This window comes from Colletotrichum fioriniae, assembly GCF_027942845.1.
Source record: "Colletotrichum fioriniae strain IMI 355084 chromosome Unknown scaffold_9, whole genome shotgun sequence".
NCBI lineage: Eukaryota > Fungi > Ascomycota > Sordariomycetes > Glomerellales > Glomerellaceae > Colletotrichum > Colletotrichum fioriniae.
Window position 1 is genome coordinate 1,438,571 of NW_027076845.1, and position 23,881 is coordinate 1,462,451.

Here is a 23,881-nt window from a genome sequence, read left to right on the forward strand (position 1 = left end):
AGAAGAAAAAGTACAGAATTTGCTGCATAAAAGCGCCTTTGCTGATGCGAGACGCCGGGTTTCCAATCCCGTTCCACGGGGCTTGAAGATAATGCTGCATCCCAGATCTAGTAATGGAAGTGAAGAGTGTTTGCTGTCTCTTGTGTGTGATAGGCTCCAGAACGCCAAGCAAATATATGCCCCATGTGACGAAGAAATTGTCCAAAGAATGTGGCTGGAAAAAAAAAAGGCTTCCCTTCTCAGTAAGACCCCCAAAGTCTCACTTACACGATCACGAGTTGAAGGAGTTGACTCCCTACATAATCGTGCACGCCCCGACGGTTCGACCCCGCCTCCGACCGCCGTTGCCGCCCTCCTCCTCGTCGGCATGCAACATCTGCGCCTCCCTCGCCCTCCGTCTGCGCCGGCGGTGACCGGCGCCCGTGGTCCCGGCCTCCTCGCTCGCCTGCATGTAATCAGCCCACCGGTGCTCGAGGCGGTTGGCGGCAGCGAGGTCCCCTCGGAGCACGCGCTTCATGTGCTCGTCGACGGTCATCTGGAACTTGTAGAAGCACTTGAGGCCAATGGCCTCGGTGGCGTAGGCGAACTTGCCAATCTCGGCCATGGACGGCTTGGACTGCGCGTTGCGGAAAAGGACCTCGCGGATGCCGGTCCAGGTGACGTTTTGACAGTCGTAGACGACCATGTGCAGGCCAACTTTGGGTTTCGGCTTCACGGCGTTGCTCTGAGAGCGGTTGCTGACCATGAAAGCCGCCTCGGCGAGGACGAGGTCGCTGATGCGGGTGTTGTCAAGGTCGATGGCCCGGAGGCTGACGCAGTTCTTGACGATGGGGAGGACGCCGCTGTCACCGAGGTTCTCGCAGTAGCTGATGGAGAGGTGCTCCAGCCACGGCGCGCAGGGGGCCTTGGCCAGGTGTTCTGAGAAGAGGGCGTTGGTGAGGTCGGAGAGGTCTTCGAGCTCGATGTGCGTGAGGCGCGGAGTCGATGCGAAGATGGGCTCCAGCGCGGCGTCCGTGAGTGCAGTGCAGCCGGACAGGCGCATGCCCTGCAGTTCTGGGACGTTGTATCCCAGAGCCTTGACGCCCTGGGAAGTAAGACGGGCGCATCGGCTGAGGTCGAGGTGACGCCATTTCCTCGGGGGAACGATCGGTCGGTCGGTGAGGATGTCGATTTCAGGGTCTTCGCCGTGAATCATGACCTTGAGCGCGCGGTCGTTGAGTTCGGCACAGCCGTTCAGAACCAGTCTTTCCAGCCTGTTTGTCTTGTATATCGTTTCGGCGACCTCAAGGTTGTCGAATCCTCTGACCTCTCCCGCCCTCAAATCCTTCAACCTCGGGCACCCTTCGATCACTGCTTTGATACCTCTTGCGTCCATATGTACGCACCATGACACGTTGAACATCTCCAGCTGCGGGCATGACTCGGCAATGATTTTGCACGACATATTGGTAACCGCTGTTAAACCAGTCAAATTGAGCTGAGCGAGCTTATCGTTCGTTCTCAACAGGCTGTGTAACGTGTTCCGCTGAAAGTTGCGGCATCCCTCGAGCGTCGCGTTGACCAAGTTCTTGCAGGCCTTGACAACTACCTCGGCCCTCTTGTAGTGTTCGACCTGAACGCAGCCCCTGAGGTTGAGATCTTTGATGAAGGGCCCGGCAGCCACGATGATTCTTGCGAGAGATTCGGCAGGGATGATTTGGTAAAATTCCGTGGCGTCAAAAGATGTCCAAAGCTGCCCATCGAAGCAGATCTTGTGGAAAGTCTTACTGACTCGTGAAGCTCGTACAAGCTGTTTGGGTGATAGGTAGGAGAATATGTGCACGCGCATCTCGTGTGGCATGTTCTCCCAGAAGTTGAAGCCACGCTTGGGGACAGCGGGGTTGGCGACCTGAGCTTTATTCGTCGTCCTTAAATCGGATGGAAGCCCAATAGTTTGGGTACCCGGGGACTGCGTAGTAGGGAAGACATTATCGACCCGGCGAATAGCAAGTCGGCCATCAATGCCTACGAACTGAATGATTTCGCTAGATGGTGTTCCGGGAACGGAAGATGAGGCACTGGCATAGCCTGATGCTGTTGCGCCTGCGGGGAAATAAGAGTCGCCAGTGAATGAGGTTCCCGCGGTGGAGGGTCCTGCCAAGCTCACGCAGGAAACGTTCCCCCTCGGACGCTGAGGATTGCTGTGTGATCTAGAGCGGCCACTCCTCGCCAACGAAGGCGAGGACGACATTCTTTGCACACCACAAAGCACGCGGTGTCGACCTTTGGCTTTGCCGGAAGGGTTTGAAAGGCCCAGGCCTTGCTCATCAACGACTTCCATGGGAGCCGGGCCGGCGGGGATTTCGGTGTCAGCCATAGTGAAGACTTGGCCGAGTGGGATAGCTGGTTGAAGGACAAAATGCCTCTAGACAAGGAGAAGAAGACGTTGAATAATGCTGTAAATTTTTGCCACAGTCGGGCTGCAACTGAGTCCGTTTGCTCAAAGTTGCGCGGTTTCTCCTCGTATTGTCTTTGTTGGTGAGGATAGGTAGCGCGGGGCAGTGAAGCTGAGCTCGGTGGACCACGTCTTAGACCCGGTGAGGTGAGAAAAGGCTCGGAACGGTCGGCGGATGGTCTTATTTCATATTCGGCGTCGCAAGAGAGAATCGCAGGCACACAGAGAAACAGTTGAAAAGACTGGCCAAGTCTCTAGGAAGACGGATGAGACATGAAGCGCGAGTAATCGGGGAGGAGTTATGGTCTTGAAGGCTTTCGGCTCTCTTAGAGGGGGGTCAGGATGGAGGGGTGGCCAGGGTCCAGGGATTTTTGGTGGAGATCTGCTATCTGAACGGGTGTGAGCCGGCTATCGATAATGGAGGTCAGCCGGTGCAGGTAGCGGGGTGTGGAGCCTCAGAAGGCTGGAGGAAGGGGACCTTACGGGTTGGGGCGGAGCACATGGCACACCGAAGACTCAAGATATCATGGCCTCTGATTCCTGTGTGGAAGGTCACACGAGCAGGATGTGTCTGGGACACGAACAAGGCTGCGAAGAGTGAGTGAAAGAGAGGATGGTGAGAGGGTGGCAGTTGAGGAAGAAGAGAAGAGGTCGGCGGATGGGAGGGGGCTAAAAGGGAAAGAACAAAAAAAATAGTTGTCGAGTCGAGCGGAAACAAAACCACTCACACTTGGAACGACACAATAGACCGCACCGAAGGCCGGGTAAGGGAAGTAAGTAGAAGCTTAAAACGCGCTCTGGACGGAAGAACAAAACGGCCCTCACCCCCCAATCCCATCCCATCCCATCCCCCCATCCATCCCCTTTGTGTCGGCGAAACAAGGACCCTCCTTATCGATGGGCACCGATGGGTCTCCGGGTTCGCCATACATAACGCCCGTCACTCACACCAATGGGTCAGTCTGACGGTCGACAATGCCAATAAATGCCTCCAGGGCCATGGGTCTAAAGATGGCCACTGGCGATATTCTCGTGTTTCTCTACCTTGCCTTGCTATGTACATACAGCTGGCTATTCGGGATGTCGGCTGCTTATAGCCAAGGCTTGGGGAACAAAGTCCCGCCGAAACGGACAGAGCTGGCTGGGATATTCTCACCTGCCTTTCTAGCCGGATCCAATAGCTCTGTACAGCTTGGGAAAGGCATGGCGGCGGGAAGAGTCTGGAAGTAGAAGTCACCGCCAGTACGAGCAAAGAGGCACAGCGAGGGCCAGACCAGAGGAGGCAAAAAGAAAAAAGAGGCAAGACATGGGAACTCAGAGAAGTCGACAGTCGCGGCCGAAACTCAAGAAAGATACCTCTGCCGTAAAGTATCCACATGGCGCATCGTGCGGGGCCCGTGGTCCGGCGCAAAGAGCGGGCAGGTGGGGGAAGGACGAGGGGGGAAAGAGGAGGGGTCCGCCCGGAGTGCAGGCAGGAAAGCCCTCTCCTTCCTTCCATTGATGCTTCCCTCTCCAATCGTTGCAGCTGCTGGTGAATAAGAATGGATCACAGAAGATCCTGGACCCACTTCACACAGCCATTCAGACTGCTGCTGACTGACACCGCACTTGTGCCCCCCCAAGACCCCAAGAGACGGGAGCGAGAGCATGACATGAGCACTTGCCCAAGTCACCTTCCTTCTTTTCGTGGCACCATCACCAATCGTTATCCCGCCATTCTTGCAGTCAACTGACGTGCAATTCGACGAGACAAATTCCTAGAAGCAATCTATCTGCCTTATCAACGTCGTCAGGTCATGGTACGTCAGGTACAATACGGCTCGTCGACCAAACCTCAACCACGCTCCGAAAAAGACATACTATGTCCTGCTGCATTCAGCAACATATCGCAGGGTCCTCCTCCGCCTCTTGAGGTCTGCAATAAGCAGGGACCTGAACACCAGATCTGCACGACGAATCCTGAGCGGTACCCAACAGTCCCTAGCTCGCTAGCGTGTTGGCTGGACCCTTGAACTCTTGAACGCACTTGGTGTGGTGTATCCAAACCGACTACCTAGCGAGCAAGTTGCAGCACGGCACCGCCGTTTCTATCGTCGCTCATTGGAGGAACTTGCCTCTCACTTCTCCAACCGCCATCGCCCTTGCCGGGGCGTTCAAGGCGTCTTTCCGCTCACTGTCTGCACGGCCGCGGCGCCGTCTCTCGAGCCTGTCAGAGCATTCTCACTGTCTGTCCTGGGACCACTTGCGTTGCGGATACTTTTGTCTCTTCTCCATCTGAAGTCGTCGTTGTTGGGAACAAGTTGCCGATTGTCCGACTCGGGGAAACAACTACACTCGAAACTGGCGGTAACGAACTGACTCGTCAAGATACAAGGTCAACTAAGGTACTGATATGCCAAGCTCAGATTTGGCAAGGCGTTTTGTTTCTGATCGAAGTCGGTCAAGGAACATGTCGTTGAGTACGAGGCAAGCCCCTGGGTCGGTTGCTGCTCTGAGATACCTTTCCTCGTGCTAACGCTGACATGGAGCATGTCTTTGGTCTCCCAGCCACCCCACAGACGGCATTCGACCCGACTTTTTACTTGTCGGAGGAGAATGCCATTTTGGCGACCGAACCCCGTCTTTTTCTCTCTCCTTCGCTCTTTGCCATGGCTGCTTTCGAACAACCTTGGACGGGGGACACTCTCTGGAACCCGAATTCGAAGGGTTTGGCGGGGCTAGCACTCCCGCTCCACGTTTACGACACACGGTGATAATCGGATCCGCCTTCAGAATCCTTTCTTTATGGAGATCCTCGCCACAGCTCTTTCGAGAACTCCAGGTAAGCCGTGAGGCTGGTAGGTGGCTGCTTAAGATGCAAGCGCTGCAAATCTTCCGCCGTGATCAATCCGGATTCTGACCCGTCAGTGGGGCCAGCACTGTTCGTCTGAAGCTTGGCCGAAGCTGACATCGCCGTGCTTTGTTTGAAAGGCACATGTTCTTCCTTCCAGCCGGTCGATTTTGCAGTCTTGGCAGGGTCGCAACTCTTTGGCAGATCTGCATCCAGATCCGTTATGGCAATCTGACACTACAATCCTGAACACGTTCACGAGTTTTCCACGTCCTGGCCCCGTTTTATCAATGCAGCGGCTCTAGCACCACTAGATACACGTTTGCTTGGTCGCCTGATGTAGCTCAACCCAAAAATCGGGATGCTGCGTACCGTCATGGCATATCATGCGACCCGGGTACGAGATAAGAACGTAGCAAGCGGTGAGCCACGCGACACCTCGCCACAGATTCTGGCTATCAAAGAAGATCGCAAAGCATGCTCTAGTACAACGCTTTCTTCATGCCACTCTCTTGTCTCGGTAGACTCCCCAAGATACGACTCTGACGCTCATCGATTCCTTGCCAAGTGGTCTCCATTATGTAGTCTGGTGACCGGCTGTCTCAAACCCGATTTGTACAAGAGCTATACTGTGAGGCAGATGGACGTTTTCTCGGCTACGCAAATCGTGAACTCGTCGAACTAAAGGGATAATGCTTCGTTATCTTGGATGCGACAGAGATAAATCGCATCTGCTCGCCCATGCCCGGACGGCGAGTGTCACAGCTTTCATGCAGAACCCGAGCCGTAAATCGGTCGTGCGCTTAGTTTATCAGTTTACCTTACCTCGGGACGAAAGGAAAGTTTTACTGTTAGCTGCCGTGGTCAATATAAACCACATGCTGCCTATGTACCTTCCGAGTGCCGATAAGATAACAGGCACGCATGTGTTCTGGACCGACCGCCAGAGGTACCAGAGCCTAGGTAGGGCAGCTCATCGCTAATATGTTCCGGTAACTTGGTTGCAACGGGAAACGACCTCGAACCCTGCTAATATCTTGGCAGATAATGCCAGCTTGTTCACTGATTTCCGACTCTCCCGCCTGCGGCAACGTCAACGTTGTGTAGACTTGTTGGTGGTAGATGCGAAACCGAGAAGGAGACAAAAGAAAGTCGCTGTGCTGTCACAGCAAGCTTGACGGGATTGAATTTCTGCGATTCCAGCTGAAGAAAACGCCAAATGCGGGGTTGCCGGCAAGCCTAGAAAGCGACCATGTCGCTGAAATTCTCGTCGACAAGCTGCCCTTGATGCTCACCTAGCTATCGTGCCAATCATGATTGAGTGAGATGATAACCTACCTAGGTAAAGTAATGAGAGGAACAATGAGTTGCCGTCATGATTTCAGCGATGCTGCATTCGTAACTGACATCATCCAACCTGTCAAGATCATGACCTCGTCTCTGTTCGTACATTGAGCCGACTTTCTATAAAGACGGAAGTACGGCTCAAGCATAGAACCCAAGATAACTTGGTGAAGGACACTGGCGAGGCGCCGCTTATTCGTTGACTCCGGCATCATCTTGATCCACACGGCCAGCTCGCCACTGTCTTCCTTCCTGATTTTGCTCAGAGACGGGTAAGCAAAACCTGATAATGGGAGGGAGTGTCATCAATGGTCCAGTCGCTCTAATGAGGTTGTTTGCAATGGCCATGGCTCGCTCGTTTCCGGCTTTTGCAATTCGAATCGATGGTGTTGATGAAGAGGCTCCCAGATACCGCTATCGGAGACACGCTGCTCTATGCTTGACATGTAAAGCATGGCAGATGACCACTTGGGTCTGGGCAGTTGGCAGGTTGCGCTGTCACTCATGCTTCGCCTTGGAAAAGATATCTACAGGGATTTGCCCCGTTGTTCTGGTGGTTGGTGGGCGGACGACGGAATGTTTGTTTTTATCGTCGGCAGCTATTAGCTGGCTTATCGTTTTCCTGCCCGTCCGTTTTCTCGTCTCAATTCTGGCGGTTCGGCAGGCGAAGAGCGTCGATAACGTTTGTTTCGGATGGCGAGTAGGGCAATTCGAACGTGGAGAGTCTAAGGATAAGAGCCATTGCCCAATGAGTATCAAGCATGTTTGGGATGCGTTGGGCGGCGGGCCAATCTAGACGATGATGGCTCAACAGCGGCTTCAGTCAGGCATTATGTCGCCGGCCTTGGCTGCGGCAATGTGACGTATGGCGGGATATGCTGTCCCTTTCTTTCTTCGCTGGTGTTCTCCCCGGGAGATTGGGGCCGCTCAATATCGATGTGGTGGGTCTGCCGCCAGTCCAGCTGAAGAGCTTTGCTGCTTAACGTGCATGTTCCGGCCAGGTCTGCTTCAGGTGAGGGTGGTGGGCAAAGTGAGTGAGTGAATGTGTGATGAGAGTGAGCTTCAGCATGAAGTGAGGAGTGAGCTATCCGTACAGCTCGATGAATGTGAACGGCACGGGCTTCAGGCGTGTCCCCCCACTTTGCAGCCATGTTTCCCAGGGCCACTGCGGCATGTTAAGCCCCCCAATCAGTGATGCGTTTGCTTTTCGACGCTGTAAGTCAAGCGTGCAACTCATATTGTGCGCCCACCAAAGCTGCAAATGACTGCGCGAGGTTCGGAATTTGAAGGGGGGTTCTGGAGAGGAGAGGAGGGTTTTCACGAGGCTACTAGACACAAAAGTTGTGCGGTGCAGTGTAAGATAAGGTAAGGCAGAGAGAAATACACAGATTTGGTAGCCAAAGTTGTGTACTCCGTACGCAGATGCATCTCAAAATTTTCGATGACTGGAGGCAGAAAGTGGACTTGTGTTTTTTTCCCTCCCCCGCCCTCTCTTCCTATCCCTCTCTATGGTTTTCCACCCCTCGTCCCCTTTCCCTAAACCTGCCCGTTTCCCTTCTCCTTGTTCATCAAACATATTCATTCTAAAGCGAATCATCTTAAGTTGACAACGAGTGAGCTTGTGCTGCCTCTGTCCGTCGTCCTTCCCTCGTCTCTTCATCGCCTGCCCGCTCCGCCGCCCACGCCGCTCCCTCGTCCGTGACGTGCCACCACCAACCACTGTTACCTACAGGCTACAAGGCCCTCCGGCATCATTGGATTCGCTTGACGAGTGGGAATTTTCCAAGCATTTGAAGGACAGCCCCTCACCTTTCGGACAAGCATCAACCGCAGCAGTGTGGACTTTTGACTGAATCGCCCAGGACCGTGGACGCTACAGAAAACCCCCGGGGCTTTCTGTCACTTTTCCAGCTTATTGTCTTAGGTCATCTTGGATGATTACGGCAGACAATTCTTTCACGAGGCCAGCCGCACGTGGGTGTAAAAGCCAGTCACTCGCCTTGCCTTGGAGACGGACGACCACTCGCTTCTCCACACCCCTCCTGCTCGTCCTCCTCTGCCTGACTCTCTGTCTAGTTGCGCTTGTCAACGGCACAGAACCAGAGTGGGATTTCGAGTGATTAAGGGAAGAACCAAGAGACGCATAGAGAAAGGGTAAAACGGATTGGACCCAAGGCAGCCCAGCAGCACCTAGCACTCTGCACTCTGCACTCTATCCGTACTGCAGCACTCCAGAATCCAGAGTCAAGAGACCAGCACCACCAAGCAGGGACATCCGGTTGCGGCATTGACACCGGCACTGGCACTGGGCATTGGCATTCTGGCATTGGCGCGCTGGCACTGAGGTAGCACTAGCACGGGACGGCGAGACGACTCACGTTCCCTTTCCTGGCCGTTCGGTGAGTTGAATTGGACCGGACTGGACCACCGCCAGAGCAGGTCCGCGTCTCTGCTTCCTGCTCCTGCCTCTGCTCCGTCTGTCTACCTTACTATTGCCGGATTTGCTGCTGTGTACCTTGCTTGCATTTTGCGTGCTCTCCGGATACCTTACCGCACCTCACCTGACTGGTACCACAACTGCTTTGCTGCTTGCTACACAGACCAGCTTCTTCAGCTTCACCTTCACCTTCACCTACAATCTCTCTCTATCTCTCCCCGACCGCTTGTTGCTGGATCATTCCATCAATCCTTCCTGAAAGGCCTCCCTCCTTCGTTCGCCTTGCTCTACCTTATTCTGGTCGGACCACCAGCATTGCAGCACCAGCGCCAACGCCAGCACCACCAGCAACCAAAGCAGAAAAACAAAACGTTCCTTACCGCACACCCACCCGTCGAAATCTCCCACACTCTCATCCTTGTGGCAAACCTTGCCCGCCGAACCTGATCGATCTACCTAACTTACCTCACCACTGATTGACTCCCTGCCTCACCTTACCTGCCCGAGGTATCTTCTGGGCAGCAGTTCCATCTGTACCTCATTTACCTCCCACCTCAGCCGGAACAGCCACTGTCGTACAGCAGCACCATACCTTAACTACCAAACTATCGGCCAGCAACACACCTACCTACCGCCGGTACTGCCATTCGCTCTCTCTCCCACCACCACGTCCCAGAGCAGACGAGACCGCACCCCAATACCTCCCAGAACGAACCTCGCTCCTCGACCCCGCCGAATCCGAGCCTGCATCGTCGAATCCGCCTCCTGCCCGCATTTACTTAACCCTGACATTTGTCCGAGTCAACTGCCTATCTTTCTTCAACTATGCTACAGACGCATGGGGGACCTCACAACAATGGTACGTCCTTCGGCCACCCAACACAGAGCCCGCCTCCCGTCTCTCTCGCCTCCTACCCACGAGATGTCCTCCCTCTCTAACCCAGACCCTTTCATGGCTCGCAGGCACCGATTCACATCACGAAGAACCTCGCGGAAGGAGCAGAACCCCGACAACACAGCTGCAGCTCCCCAAGAACCGAAGCACCGGAAACCTCGCCGTTATACCCGACGACAACAATACTGGCCGCGGCCGAATGCGGTTCTCCTTCGATGCCGGATCTGTCGCAGAGGGCAGCGACCATGTGCCACCAAGGTTGGTTCTTTGCCCATGATTACACCGTGATATCCCTTGAACGGGAAAGCTATTGAGCCGATTGCGAGCTCATTGAAGAGTCGGGCGTTGAAGAATGCCAAAGCAAGCGTCTAGGCAACGAAACAGAGGGGCCTTTGATGTTTGGGATGCGCCTGGTCCGCGTGGGCGCATCACGTTACGGCATGGCTCATACCAATGGCCAATTCCAAGTAGGAGTCGAGGGCAAAAGCACCCGAGATATGGTATTCCGGCAAAGGAGGCAGCAATAATTTTAGTGTGGCTTTGCTTAGCGACAAGCTCGAAGGATGTCACTCGCGGGTGCGGCTGCACCACTTGAGATGTCACCAGGTGGCAACTGGGGCATCACATGGCAATCCATAGTCATTTGAGGCATCATCGTGCTGACAGATCTTTTTCCAGTCATAGATCATCCATTGTAACAGATCACGACCATGGCCTCGGTCTATCCGGATTGCGACGAATCCGACAACAACCGTCTTCGCGAGCTCCCTCCGCAGCCCCTTCCAGAAGCTCCTCCATCGGTCTATCGAGGTCAACATCTATGACAACACTACTCGCGAACCCCCCCGGCATGCCGTTTAGCTCCCATCCATCGTCGCCTAACTTCTCCGAAGACCTCTCCCGCTTCCCGTCCGAATCATTACATTCCTTCTCTTTCGCCCACCAATCCGAGGAGTATATACACAACCGGCAAAATGTCCTCAAGCGATCCATAGAATTCATGAAGGACCGGATGGGATGGTCTGTTTCACCCTCCAACGTTGCGCTTGCGAGCGCTCAGGCAAGAGCCTCCGGGGACGTCGAGACTCAGAATATGCTGGATTTGTTGGCTAGGGCACAACTTGTCGGAGCTGGCAACCTTCCATCCATGGATCAGTCCATCCTCGGTCCTTTGACGGGGCCCCCGCAAGTTTCGGGAGAGAATCTCTTTGAAGCGAACTTCATCCCTCGAACATCAAGCCCTGAACCCTTTCAGTCTCCCAGTCAGTCTCCCACTACGACCCAATTTGCAACATTTCCCCCGAACGACCGACCGTCAATAAAGCAGCAAGATGAAAATCAGAAAGTCGCCACGGGCGACAGTGAATCGGAAAACTCGAGCAGGACGCCGACGAACGAGAGTGGAACAACTGCAAAGACATCTCCGCCGCCATCCCGAAGACTTAGCCTGAAGCGAACGCTCACAGATACACTACCGGTCTCGGTCCATCAGCAGCTTATCGACACCATGGCACAACCCTACCTAGCAGCTCAAGAGATGCTAGCTTCCCCAACAACCGCGAACATGCCAAGTGCACTTGGCCCGGCTGTACATGGACACTCGACACGGTGGGTTCCAGCAGCGCAGGCCATTTTCACAACAGAGTCAAAACCGCCATGGACGATTATTGCGGCCAACGACCTTGCTTGCTTGGTTTTCGGAGTCACAAAGGCAGAAGTGCGGCGGATGGGTATTTTGGAGGTCGTGCAAGAGGAGCGGAGAGATTGGCTGGAGAAGAAATTGCTGCAAATGGACCCTGAAGACACTATCAAAGAGGCGGAAGATATTCCGAAAACAACGACGCCTGCACCAACGGCTTCTGCTGCTTCGACAACGTCAACCTCACTTCTGGGCGGACGAGGTGGGATTACGGCACAGCTCTTGAGCAAGCCAAACTCCAGATCACAGCCTCCGAAAGTGGTCACTCGCAAGGCACAAACCGTTCATAGTGGAGATCCCAGTCCGCCCAAACTCAGGGGAAGCTCACGGCACCAAAGCAGTCGGTCGAGAGGCGTCCTTTTGTGCGGTGACGTGGTTCCAATCCAGAAACGAAACGGTGCGACGGGCTCCGCAAGTTTGTGGGTAAAGGAGAAGCGGGTTGGTCTCATTTGGGTCCTTGAGGAAATCCACGAAGACGTAGCTCAGATTGAGCTCGACGACGACGGCATTGTCCAGAAAATTTCAGGAGCCACAGCACCAATTTGGGGCTTTGAGTCACTGAGACCTGGCGTGGATATCGGCAAGCTGATCCCACGCATTCCTCGGCAAGGCATCGACCCTCGCACTGGCGAAGTAGACTTTGCGCAGATTGCGAGGCGTAAGTTTTTCACATGCCCAAACCCAAGCAAAGTCAACATTCCCTGCAGCGTCGAGCAGGTACGGGGCAAGACAGAGCTACGCGTCTCGAGCTTCCCGCACATTGCAGGGATCATCGTCGTGGACCCAGAGGCTCTGAAGATTCAAAGCTCCAACTCAGTCTTCTGCGGCGCTCTGTTTGGCTACGAAAAGCCTGACGGCATGGCCATTGACTCTTTGGTGCCCGACTTTGAAAAGATTCTCCATATTCTGACGGAAGAGGATGGCGTTCAACTGCAGGATGGGATTGTGGTGCCAGAGCACAGCTTCCGCCGGGCGTCGGCGATTCTGGGTCTTCGGGAAAATCGCCCCGATGCGGCTGCGAGTTTCTTGCGGCCAGACGGGGTACCCGGAAAGCACAGGGATGGGTCAGAGCTCAAGGTTGACGTGCAGATGCGGGTGGTCAGAAGCGCAAAACAATCCACCGTAATCCAAGAGACTGTCATCGAGGACGAGGACGAAGACAAGGACGGGGACAATCAGGACGACTCTTTCTCTGTTACCCACTCAGAAATGGTCTTCGCCCTCTGGATAACTTACTCCAGGCACATGCACGCCGCCCGGTCAACGCTCGGTGTGACGTCGGCGTCCGCCTCTGGAACGACAACTCCCTTGCATCAGCCATCTCCTGGACAGACACCGGCGCACACGCCACTGGAGATTAGTTCGGATTCCGACGAGCCAAAGCCTCGAGAGTCTTCGTCGTCGACGGCATCTGCCATCACTAAACAACTCAAGGAAGTCGCGATGACGGCCGCCGCAAAGTTGACCGGCTCACAGCGTCCCACGGAAAAAAAGCAAGAAAAACCATCTGTGCCAAAGGTTATTGAGCCAGCGCAGCAGAAAAAGTCCATCGATGATTTCCAGATCCTCGAAGACATGGGCCAGGGTGCTTACGGTCAGGTCAAATTGGCCAAGGACAAGAAGACGCAGAAGAAGGTGGTTCTCAAGTACGTGACCAAGCGACGTATCCTTGTAGACACATGGACGAGAGATCGCAAGCTCGGCACAGTGCCTCTGGAGATTCACGTTCTTGACTATCTACGCCGGCCCGATCTGCAACATCCTAATATTGTCGAAATGGAATCCTTCTTCGAGGATGAGGTCAATTACTACATCGAGATGGTGCCCCATGGATTGCCGGGCATGGATCTATTCGATTATATTGAGCTCCGCAGCAATATGGAGGAGGCTGAGTGCCGCAGTATCTTCGTTCAGGTTGCCAAGGCCATTGGCCATCTGCATACCAAAGCATTGGTGGTCCATAGAGACATCAAGGACGAGAATGTAGTCTTGGACGGCGAGGGTAACATCAAGTTGATCGACTTTGGAAGTGCAGCGTATATCAAGAACGGCCCCTTTGACGTCTTTGTGGGCACTATTGGTAAGCCTTGTAGCTTCCCTTGTATCGAGATTGAGACTAACTAGCTAGATTACGCTGCTCCCGAGGTACTCGCTGGCAAGCCATACGGTGGCAAGGAGCAAGATGTTTGGGCGCTCGGAATTTTGCTCTACACGATCATCTATAAGGAGAACCCGTTCTACAGCATTGACGAGATCATGGACCGAGACCTTCGAGTCCCGTGGACGATGAGCGACGAGAGCATTGACCTGGTGCGGTGCATGCTCAACCGGGATGTGGCTGCGAGATATGACATTAACCAGGTTCTCGCGCACCCTTGGTGCCAGGAGGTTGACGAGGAGTGAAGGACGCAAACGAATTGATGATGGGGGGAGATATGAAGGATGGGTGGAAAGGGGCCGGCCGTACGGACGGCCACGGAGCAAAATTTGGTCAAGATACCCTAAAGAGCAATCTTGAACAGCACGGCTTTTCGTTCTGAGGCGGAGCCGGATGTGCTTAGAGAGAGCCATTTGACGCAACAAGACGAATTTTCTTTTTAGCTTTTTTTGTTTTTGGTTGTTGATTTTCGATCCGGGTCCATGTGATGACTCTGACTGGGAAAGTCAAAACGACGACACCGACCCCACCCTCAGTCATGGGTCTGCATGGGGCTCCGGTTTGGTCTGGGGCAAATTTCAGCGCAAAGAACAAGAGCTTATAGAAAGACATTACCTTTGGCTTAGGGGCCAGCCTGGACTGGGGAAACGGAGAGAACGGCGTTATGAAAAGGAAATACAAAGTATGCTTTTTTGTTCATGATACTTTGAGGATGCCGACGTGTTGGTAGTGGTAGAGTGGATGTGTATCTATCAGTCGGGCTTATGATTATGATTTTGATTATGCTCCCTGTCTTGATCCCCTTTGATTGTAGGGGTTGGCAACCTGTATCCCATGATGCCGGTATGTGTGTACTTTGCCAGAACCAGGCAGATGTACCCTGTGTATGGTATCCGGAACGCAATTTTGTGAAGGCTAATCTCGTACTGTATCTGAATCTCTTCTTGTATGCCCAGACAAACAACCTCACGCGTTCTATATATCCTTTCGATTCTTGAGATGTGTTCCAGCAGTTCAAGCGGAAATGTGATGCTTGGCTTTGGGTGTGCCCTGATGGTGCAGCCATCTCATCGTTGCCCATCCTTTCATGCCAACGGGAGTTGGGCCATAGTAAGCCTCCGTGAACGAAATAGGTTTCTATATTCTACGGTGTTTATTCGGCATCGATACCTTCTATGGTGTATTCACCTTCGAATATAGCCTGCCCGATGAAGAGAAAGGAGGACCGGAGGTCGGAGTTGGGGTAGACCGTGGAGGGGATTTGGTTTCAGTCAATAGAGCCAATCTGAAATGATGACGAACAAAGTAACAAGAAACTGTTGAGATGAACAGCAGGAGCCTTACGCATTATCGTTGCGATTTGTTCGTTTGGTGGAGTTCTGTATGAATGAGCCTGAGCTACGAGTTTATATACAAATCCATCCGTGGGACGTTGGGAAGGGGGTGGGGAAGAGGTGATTGTTCCTTATCTACATCCTTCAACAATCGATAATCTACCTCATTCGAGTCCATTCAATCAGTCATAGAATAACTCGCCCTGAAGGCTCGTGTGTTTGGAGTATGGTTGTAATTATCTAGCGAGAGGCTTGTATGCCGTCCTGTGCCTTGGAGATCGGCACGAGAAAGAGATCGACGCGATGCGAAAGCGAGACCTGCAGGGGTTGGGAAAGCTTGGTTTCGACTCCGTTTTCCTTTTTTTTAAGATTCGTTTTCAAGGAATCTAGGGGATGTCAAGATAGTGCTTTTGATGATGGGCTGGCCAGATGAAGCTTTGGGTCTCGTGTTCTGAGAACCTGGTCGTGCTTGCGTCGTGTGAGAGCCACGGTAAACCGTGAAGCAAAATACATGTCGGTGAGATTTTTCGCTTCCGAGATTCGAGCTACTACTTCCGGCCTTAAACTCTGATATGGAACACGAAGTTTTCACTGTTTATCAAGCTTGACTTTGGGTTTAGCCAAGAGGCTGAATGAAGTTGCACAGAGAGCCGTTAAGGACCAAGCGAGAAGCTCGCCGAAGAGGCAGGATTTCTCCTAATCTTTTTATGACATTGAATGTATCTTGTGGTATTATATGCGTCCCAAGACGTTCAAATACTTCCGCTCTTCATCCTCGAAAATAAGACCTTTAACCACCATAGTAGCCACCACCAATGGGTCTTCCAATATATCCGCCTCCAACTCTACCACCGCCGCTACCTCCGCAAGCGCGCCTGCCGAACCCGCCAGGCTCCATGTCTCTAGTCTCAAACTTGGCCTCGTCGACTTCGAAAGGGAACCTGGCATTCTGTCGCTCGATCGGGTCCGTGCTGTCATACAGATCCGTCTTGAGAGGGTCGACGGCACTGCCGACGGGGATGGAGTCCTCTTCGCTGAAGAACATAAAGAAGGTATCTGCGGGCTTGGTGCCGTCACAGTTGGCGTCCGCCACGACAACGTTGTTTTGGTCGGCGCAGTAGGTTTTGGCGCCCTCGGCGACACGAGCGACGAGGATGGCGGCGGCCAGGGATTTTAGGCCCGGCAAGGCGACGTGTTGCCGCTTCATTGCGAAAGGAATGTAGTTGCTGTGTGTCTCTCTTTGAGATGGAATGAATGTGAGAGAGTTGGCCTTTTTTAAAGAGAGTCGTGAGCTGGAGAGAGGTCTTGCGGACTCAGCTGGGGAAGGAAGACATTGGGGTTATAGATGTGGATTCTGAGCGCTTCAGCCAGTAACTTATAATGCTGATCGTCTTTTGAAAAGATCCGAGCCGCTCGCAACTCGAGAGTTGAAGTTCATAATACAACAAGCTTTAGTAAAAGTGGCAACCAAGTTACCAAACTAGACCCAGGGCAGTAATACTCGCTTCATCATGGGAGCCTATACTTGGAACCATCAATTAGACACACTGGGAAATTGACTACGGAGCCTCCGAGTGCGGTTTCATCGGGCTTCACTAATAAATCTCGACTTCCGTCGGGCACTTCGGCAGCCGGTGGGTTGGTTCTTGAGGCTGACAAGTGACCTCGTGGTTAGCGTGGTAAGTTTTGACGATTTCCGACGTATTCGCGCGAACAAGCCAAGCGGTACGCTGTTCTCTAAGGACGTTGGGCAGTGGAAACGTGAGCACAGTCTCTTTCACACATTGAGTTGAGCTTGAATAAGGTAAAATTCGGCGGGCAACCGATTAATTAAGCTTTTGCCTACGCCTCTGCTCCAACCACTTACACGACTCAAGCAGGGGGGGGTCTTCATTTCCGAGTATACGACGAACGACTCAAGGACGGATTGTATTTGAATTGATTTCTAGGGACCCCATCCAAGGCTAATTGTGGCAACTCAAGACCAACAACTCTAATTCAATAGTCAACTAATCGTCTTAATCATGGGATGAACACCAATAGTGCTAATCTCGCTCACGCACATATATACTTGTCAGCAAGCACAACTGCTCTTGTCTGACGGGTGCCCCCAACCCTGATTCCCACCCAGTCTTGAGAACCGTCTAAGTCCAAGACCTACCACAGAGCAGACCCAACTTCACAGTCAGTTCCCACCCACCTTCCACACAAGAACACATGAAAAGAAAAAGCAAAACCATCCCGAAAACCCCAATAACTAACCCACAAACAAACCAACACAGATGCGTCTCGCCTCAATCCTCTCCGCCACGGCAGCGGCCATGGCCGTCTCCGTCCAAGCAGGAGGACAATGCGCTGACAGGACGGCGAGCGGAGACGCCATCACGGGGTTCCGCTACTCGCCCGGCTGCAACACCTGGCAGTGGTACTCCCGCGACAAGGGCACGACCATCACGCTCAACCCGGACTGCCAGCTGCGGCAGGCGTGGCCGAACCCGACGGCCGTCGGGTACGTGTGCATCCGGAACAAGTCGGGCGGCAACAAGTGCTTCGCAGCGCCGACGGCCAACGACCAGAAATTTTGCGGGATCCCGGCGGACTGGTGTAACAATATCGAGAATATGTGGGGGTGGGCGTAGTGGTCCGGGAGAAAGAATAGAAGTTCCGTGGATTATGTTGCTTGGTGCCTGTTATTTTGTCACCTTCCGACCACCTCGTGATGCTTGTAATCTTTTCAGCATAGCGTCACATTGATATTCAACATCACTTGGTCACGAATGATCCGTAAATCCCAGTCTATATTTTCCTGTTTTTTCTCCTGCGAGACACATTCATAAACGATTTTTGTTAGCATGTGCGGCGGCCGTATGAACAGCCAGACCTCCAAAGCGCTTTCTTCACCTCCTCTCATATCAATCTAAAGCAAGTGAACCCCCTAACTCACAGCCGACTTTATTGCCAGCCATTGTCACCGTCCAAGAAAACTTACGCCGACGTAGCCCAACTTAGCTTAGACGTTGAGCTCAGCAGCACCAGTGTTCTTGATGTACTCGGCGTAGGGCTTGATCTGCTCCTGGACGGGACCGCCCTCGCCGCAGTAGCGCTGGACCATGGTTGCGGAACGGCCGGTGAACAGGTTGGGGTCCAGCAGCTGGTCGATGGAGTCCCAGACGGGCTTGAAATACTCGGTGGCCTTGATGCGCTCGATGAGGTCGTTCTTGCCGCCCTGCTTCTTGACGACGTCGGCGGCCTGGTGGGAGAGTACGCGGATCTCCTCGTGGGCTTCCTGGCGCGAGCCGCCCTTGGCGACGATCTTCATGATGATGTTCTCGGTTGCCTTTTGTCCTCGGGTTTAGTAGCCGATCTGCATGTGACTAATATACTTTCCAGGGAGTGTTTTGGGGCTTACCATGAAGGGGAGCTCTTCCATCACGTGGGCGCGAATGACCTCGGGGTAAATGACCTGTGAACTGTAAGTGGGTTTTTCTATGGTAGTTGGGATAGGCAAGCGTGTTGTTCTCTAGTGTGAGAGGGTACAGCACAAGGACTTACCAGGCCGGACGTGACGTTGTCGAGTCCGAGAAGGATGGCATCTGAGCATGTTAGAACAACTTCTTCAGCAGAGGCGTGTGGCTGTGGCGCATAGAGCCGCTCAAAACTCACCGGCCAAGAGGAACATCTACTGCTGATTAGCGTCGCGTCTCCATACTTCTAGACGGGGTGAACTTACCTCGGGAATATCTATTCTGCGAATAGCAGAGTCATCGAGTGTTCGCTCAACTGACACGGTGTTAGCACGCTGATAAATTTCTCTGGGACCCGGGGGCTTTGAGAGACTTACACCACTGGTCCGCATACGTGTCCGCGAAGTTGGCGGGCAAAGAGCGCAGCTAGGTGGTGTCAGCATCGATACTCTTCCACGCTGTGTAGTCGACTAACCTTGCGTCCGAGAGAGCAGATGCGCTCGCTGCGCATGGGGTTTCTAGCAATGGTGTCAGCTCATTGAAATCATTCTGGTCTTTGCTGAAGGCCGCCTGTGCGAGAATCCGGTGTGGACACGCATGTCATCTGGTGAGCCCCTGTGAAGGCGAAAAAGGGGAAAGAGAAAACGCGGGATGTTTCTACCTCTTGTACGCCCTATATCGAAGTCAGCATTTCATTCCTTGTGCAAGTTAGGAATTGCACATACATTGCTGAAGAACCGATTTGGTCCTTCTCTGGAGACTTCGTTAGCTCGACATTCAAATAAAAGCCGTATCCCCCTTTTTTGGACTCTTTACTCAAAAGTCCCTTGAGGATGCAGGGCGGGGATAGGAGAGCCTGTCAATTACTCACCAAAAGGCTCTTCCATCTCCTTGGAGTGGGCGAGGTGACGGATGTCATTGGTGATGTGCATGGCTGTCGCACCCAGGCCGCAAATAGCGTTGCTGACATCGAGATCCGTCTTGCGGGTATATGTCTGGGTTGAGATGTCGTAGGTCTTGGGGAAGCCAGCCTTCTCACAGAGAAGGTCGTTGAGCTTGTCGATCTTGGCACCGTCACCCTGGAAGATCTCCATGAAAGAAGCTTGGGTTCCGGTGGTGCCCATCGCACCGCGGAAGGCCAGGCGCTCGCGCGCGGTCTCGATGTTCTTCAAGTCCATGCACAAGTCCTGGATCCATTGCGCGGCACGGCGTCCCACGGTGATGAGTCTTCACAGATTTCAGCGTGTATCACTTGTGCAGGAATAGGGCGGAGACTCACTGTGCGGCCTGGTAGTGGGTAAATCCCAGAGTTGCGAGCCTGTAGGCTGTGTTAGTCACTATCTTAAGACGGAGGACCACGCAGACAGATTGTCTCAGGAGTTGTGCCGATGCAACTGCTCGATCGATTCCTGACTTACTCCTTGTGCTGAAGGGCAAACTGCGAAAGGTTGTGGATGACCTTGGCCAGCTTGGGCAAAAGAAGGTCCATAGCATTTCTGCTAGGTGTTAGTCTTCATCCTCTGAGATCATTTTACTTGCATTACCTCATCAGGATGAGCTCTGCATTGTCCTGTGGTACATCATGTTAGTTCTTATCCCGAAACGAAGCCTCAGAGGCTTTTCGACTTGTTTCAAGGGGCCTTGGAATCATGAAAGGCGGCTCCCCCAACACAAGAGAACGTGAAGCAACTCACAGTGACGAAGCAGCTCGTCGCCCCTGAATACAATATTAGTACGAGGGAGATAACTTCCATCGTGGAATTGACTGGATTCTTACCGAGGTGAATAATGCCAGCGGCGGCAGGCGCAACTTGGCCGAAAGCGTGAACGTCTGCGACCGAATATGTCAACATTTCATCATGATCCGTATAAGAGCCTGCGCCCAAACCACTTACGAGCCATCTGTGAAGAATCGGTCAACATCATAAAAAAAATTACCTAAGATTCGACGAATCTACTCACCACGTCATGACGACGTCTCTTCTCCTCAACAGCAGCCACCTTGAAGTCCTCATCGGTCAATGTCAGGTGAGCTCTCATTTGCTCCAAAGCCTCCTCAGAGATTCCGTCGATGCCAAGCTCCTTCTCGCCTATAGCACCATGGTCAGCAACGAGCTTCACCAGGACACTACGAGGGAGACTCCTTCACTCACTCTCGGCCAACCAAAGCCAGAGCTGTCTCCAGGTGGAGTGACGGTTGCGCTGGGAGAACAGCTTCTTGGCCTCCTCACTGGCATATCTGCCATCGAGGGGCGTCTTGTACGTGTCAAGTCCGGACATTTTGAGATTTGTGTGTGTGGTAATTTTGAGGATATTCACGCCTTACACAATGAAGGAAAAAACTTCACTATAAAATAGTCACCCTCAGAAAGTAAATGCACGAAAATTGTCCGGCGACTGGCACTGACATGACTTGGACCGATCGCGGGGTACTTTTTAATTGGGCAGGCGGTCGCAGATTTCGCAGTGCCCCGCTGCCCCACACCAGGCCACCGACCCCTGCATTCTGTCGCTGCCCCTCCATCGCAGTTTCTGAGCTCTCTTACCTCATCAGGTACGAAGAGCGGTACTTTGGCTTGGCCCAAGCTTCCGCCATCGCCTTGTTCCTCTCCAGCCACCTCCAACCACAACAAGAACTATATCCCAATCCATCGCCAACCTGATCTCTTCTTATCGCGGTGCAGCTTTGGGATTCTCGAAGCCTTGGGATGCAAGTCCCGCTGCTTCTGTTTGATTGAATTTTGCAGGTCTCAGGGGAGCATTGCCTCTTCTCTATAAGATGAAGACGCTCGATGAAGCCCAGTGAGTGCGAGTCGCACCATCCCAGCTGTGACATCATGTTCACCGACTGATCCAACTCATAGGGCACGATGGGCCGAGACATTAAAACATGCTGGGAATCTGTCAGACTTGCAGAATGCAGTCAGATATAACGGGCCTTCGAGCCCGTGCATTTCGGGACTCCGATCAATTTGTTGGAAGGTCGGTGTGAACTTGGAGATTGATCTCATCTCGACTTGGAGCTGACAGCTTCTTAGGCATTCCTGCTGATGCCAGACGTTCCATCATCTGACTGGGTGCCTCGGCTTGCCCAATCGCGAAATTTTTATTTAGAAAGACGAGATCACTTCTTGAAGTTCATCAAGCACCCCGAGGAGCTGGCCCAGGTAGCCATTGATCCGTTGACGGATGATCCAAAGGTGAGTAGCATGAAGCCAGTGTGTCAGTTGCAAATCTTTAGCTCACACTTAATTCAGTCACCGTGGAATACTGTTCGACAGGACGAGATAATTAGGGCTGAGATTGCACAAGACGTTCGCCGATTGCCAGATGAACCATTCTATCAAGAGGAGCAGACACAGACAATGATTATTGACGCATTGTTCGTGTATTGTAAGCTCCATCCCAATAGCGGTGGATATCGTCAGGGTATGCATGAACTTCTTGCGCCCATCCTCCTTGTTGTCAACAAGGACGCGCTTGATCCTGCGGCTATCTCGCCCATTGGCACCAATGTCGACACCAAGATGCTGGCCATGCTAGACTCTCTGTTTGTTGAGCATGACGCATTTGCCTTATTCTCTAAGATCATGGAAAGGGCAAGGGCATTCTATGAAGTCCAAGACTCAATCTCAAGGGCAGCGATGGCGTCTGCTTCCAAAGACCGGGTGGAAACATCAGCCATCGTCGAGAAGAGTAAGCACATCCATGAGGTTTGTTTAGCCAAGGTCGATCCTGAGCTGGCCAACCATCTCAAAGACATTGAGATCTTGCCACAAATTTTCCTAATGTAAGTTGAACCGTATCAAGCCACGTTGACGTACGACTTACACTTTGCAGCCGTTGGATTCGTCTTCTCTTTGGACGGGAGTTTCCATTTGATGAAACGCTCGTGCTGTGGGATACCCTCTTCGCGGTCGATCCCTCTCTCAGTCTGATAGATCTGATTTGCGTCGCTATGCTTCTTCGCATCCGCTGGAGTTGTGAGTATTTCCAAGTATGCCCCAACGTCATTGAAGCTGATCAATGGCAGTGCTCGAGGCGGACTACTCTGTTTGTTTGCAACTGCTTCTCAAATATCCCGCGCCAGAAGCTCCCCACGGACCGCATACATTTGTGGATGATGCAATGTATCTAAAAACACACCTCAATGTCTCCGGTGGCGTTTCGCTCCTCTTGAAGTACACCGGGAAAATGCCGAGCACAACACAATCTGCCAGCAGTTCGCGGCCCACGACACCAATGGGCCAAGCTTTCTCATCTTTCAGAAATCGGACCAAGGGTGGCCAGTCACCAATTCCGTCTGCGAGTAGGTTTATCCAACAGCAAGGTGGTGTGGAAGCACTTTTCCAAGGCGCCGCCAAAAGCGTGTTGGAGCGAGGCGAGAAACTTGGCATCAACCAAGCGGTACGAGACGCCATGGGCGATATCAAGAGAAACATGCAAGGGCTGAACGAAGTACGCTACCCTCCTCGGATGGCAAGGCATCTACTTGGCGATGACTCGGCAGCACAGGCCATCGCTGCCATTGAGCAACGCAACAAACTGCTGGCCAACATGTTAGATGAGACAGTGACAAGTCTCAGGTCGTTGGCTACTACTAATCTAGAAGACAAGGTTAAGACGTTGGAGCTTGTCGAGGTTGCGGCTGCCAAGGTGCAGTTTGTAAAAGTTTACTTGGAAGACCCGACGATCGAAGTACCCAATCTTGAGGGCTTCACCAGCCCACCGCCGGAGGAGGCAAATACCGAGGCCCTGATGGAAATAGACGCAAAAGACAGTGCTGTGTTGGGGGCGGCGGTTGCTGCAGAGAGTGTGGCAGGCGTCATTTCGACATTGTCTCTGGATGAGCACGAAAAGACAAAATCCCCGACCTCGAAAACAGCCATTCCCGACGTCATGGACATTACACAAGAGGCACCCGCCAACAAACCAGCTGAACATCCGTCAGCTCTTGTTTCAAGCCCAAAAGCCGACGCACCTCGCGTGAAACCATTGGAACGACCTCAACCGCCTATCCCAACACGATCAACCCTCGCACAGTCTTCCTTCTCTTGGATGCTGGAACCAGACCAGTCCGCCCAGTCCGCCTCACCACCAAAGTTGCCCAAGTCGAGCTCGGGAGGTGCACACCGCAAGAAGCCGTCTGGGAACATCAGCAGAGAGCGCAACGCTTTTCTGTTTGGCGAGATCGTCGCTGACTCCGAGGACCAGACAATGCCAATCAAGTCTGACGACATATTCGGACTACAGCCCATGGACAAGCCCAAGTCTCCCTTTCCGTGA

The 23,881-nt window shown here is 53.0% G+C and overlaps 7 protein-coding genes across 7 annotated transcripts; 4 read left to right on the forward strand and 3 right to left on the reverse strand.

Annotated features, from left to right (window-relative positions):
- Positions 1 to 295: 295 nt before the first annotated feature.
- N0V96_007844 (uncharacterized protein) lies at positions 296 to 2,356 on the reverse strand (the record flags this gene model as incomplete). The annotated part of the gene is made up of 1 exon (XM_053196473.1): positions 296 to 2,356. One exon carries the CDS (start codon positions 2,354 to 2,356, stop codon positions 296 to 298), a length of 2,061 nt encoding a protein of 686 aa, XP_053046124.1.
- A 7,545-nt stretch (positions 2,357 to 9,901) lies between these two features.
- Positions 9,902 to 10,217, forward strand: FUN31_1 (serine/threonine protein kinase; the record flags this gene model as incomplete). The annotated part of the gene is made up of 2 exons (XM_065758146.1): positions 9,902 to 9,908; positions 10,009 to 10,217. 2 exons carry the CDS (start codon positions 9,902 to 9,904, stop codon positions 10,215 to 10,217), a joined length of 216 nt encoding a protein of 71 aa, XP_065613288.1.
- A 1,230-nt stretch (positions 10,218 to 11,447) lies between these two features.
- Positions 11,448 to 14,042, forward strand: FUN31_2 (serine/threonine protein kinase; the record flags this gene model as incomplete). The annotated part of the gene is made up of 2 exons (XM_065758147.1): positions 11,448 to 13,719; positions 13,768 to 14,042. The coding sequence occupies 2 exons, from the start codon at positions 11,448 to 11,450 to the stop codon at positions 14,040 to 14,042; spliced, it is 2,547 nt and encodes an 848-aa protein (XP_065613289.1).
- Positions 14,043 to 15,921: 1,879 nt separating this feature from the next.
- Positions 15,922 to 16,338, reverse strand: N0V96_007847 (uncharacterized protein; the record flags this gene model as incomplete). Its single annotated transcript, XM_053196475.2, has 1 exon — positions 15,922 to 16,338. The coding sequence occupies one exon, from the start codon at positions 16,336 to 16,338 to the stop codon at positions 15,922 to 15,924; it is 417 nt and encodes a 138-aa protein (XP_053046126.1).
- Positions 16,339 to 17,413: 1,075 nt separating this feature from the next.
- N0V96_007848 (uncharacterized protein) lies at positions 17,414 to 17,739 on the forward strand (the record flags this gene model as incomplete). The annotated part of the gene is made up of 2 exons (XM_065758148.1): positions 17,414 to 17,640; positions 17,688 to 17,739. The coding sequence occupies 2 exons, from the start codon at positions 17,414 to 17,416 to the stop codon at positions 17,737 to 17,739; spliced, it is 279 nt and encodes a 92-aa protein (XP_065613290.1).
- A 402-nt stretch (positions 17,740 to 18,141) lies between these two features.
- ADE13 (adenylosuccinase ade13) lies at positions 18,142 to 20,875 on the reverse strand (the record flags this gene model as incomplete). Its single annotated transcript, XM_053196477.1, has 18 exons — positions 18,142 to 18,468; positions 18,541 to 18,594; positions 18,684 to 18,724; positions 18,795 to 18,810; positions 18,862 to 18,911; positions 18,973 to 19,021; positions 19,071 to 19,113; positions 19,257 to 19,268; positions 19,321 to 19,348; positions 19,467 to 19,822; positions 19,875 to 19,913; positions 20,014 to 20,091; positions 20,140 to 20,165; positions 20,290 to 20,312; positions 20,373 to 20,426; positions 20,491 to 20,497; positions 20,558 to 20,685; positions 20,749 to 20,875. 18 exons carry the CDS (start codon positions 20,873 to 20,875, stop codon positions 18,142 to 18,144), a joined length of 1,458 nt encoding a protein of 485 aa, XP_053046128.1.
- Positions 20,876 to 21,374: 499 nt separating this feature from the next.
- N0V96_007850 (uncharacterized protein) lies at positions 21,375 to 23,881 on the forward strand (the record flags this gene model as incomplete). Its single annotated transcript, XM_065758149.1, has 7 exons — positions 21,375 to 21,397; positions 21,460 to 21,577; positions 21,634 to 21,795; positions 21,853 to 22,385; positions 22,436 to 22,578; positions 22,629 to 22,648; positions 22,922 to 23,881. 7 exons carry the CDS (start codon positions 21,375 to 21,377, stop codon positions 23,879 to 23,881), a joined length of 1,959 nt encoding a protein of 652 aa, XP_065613291.1.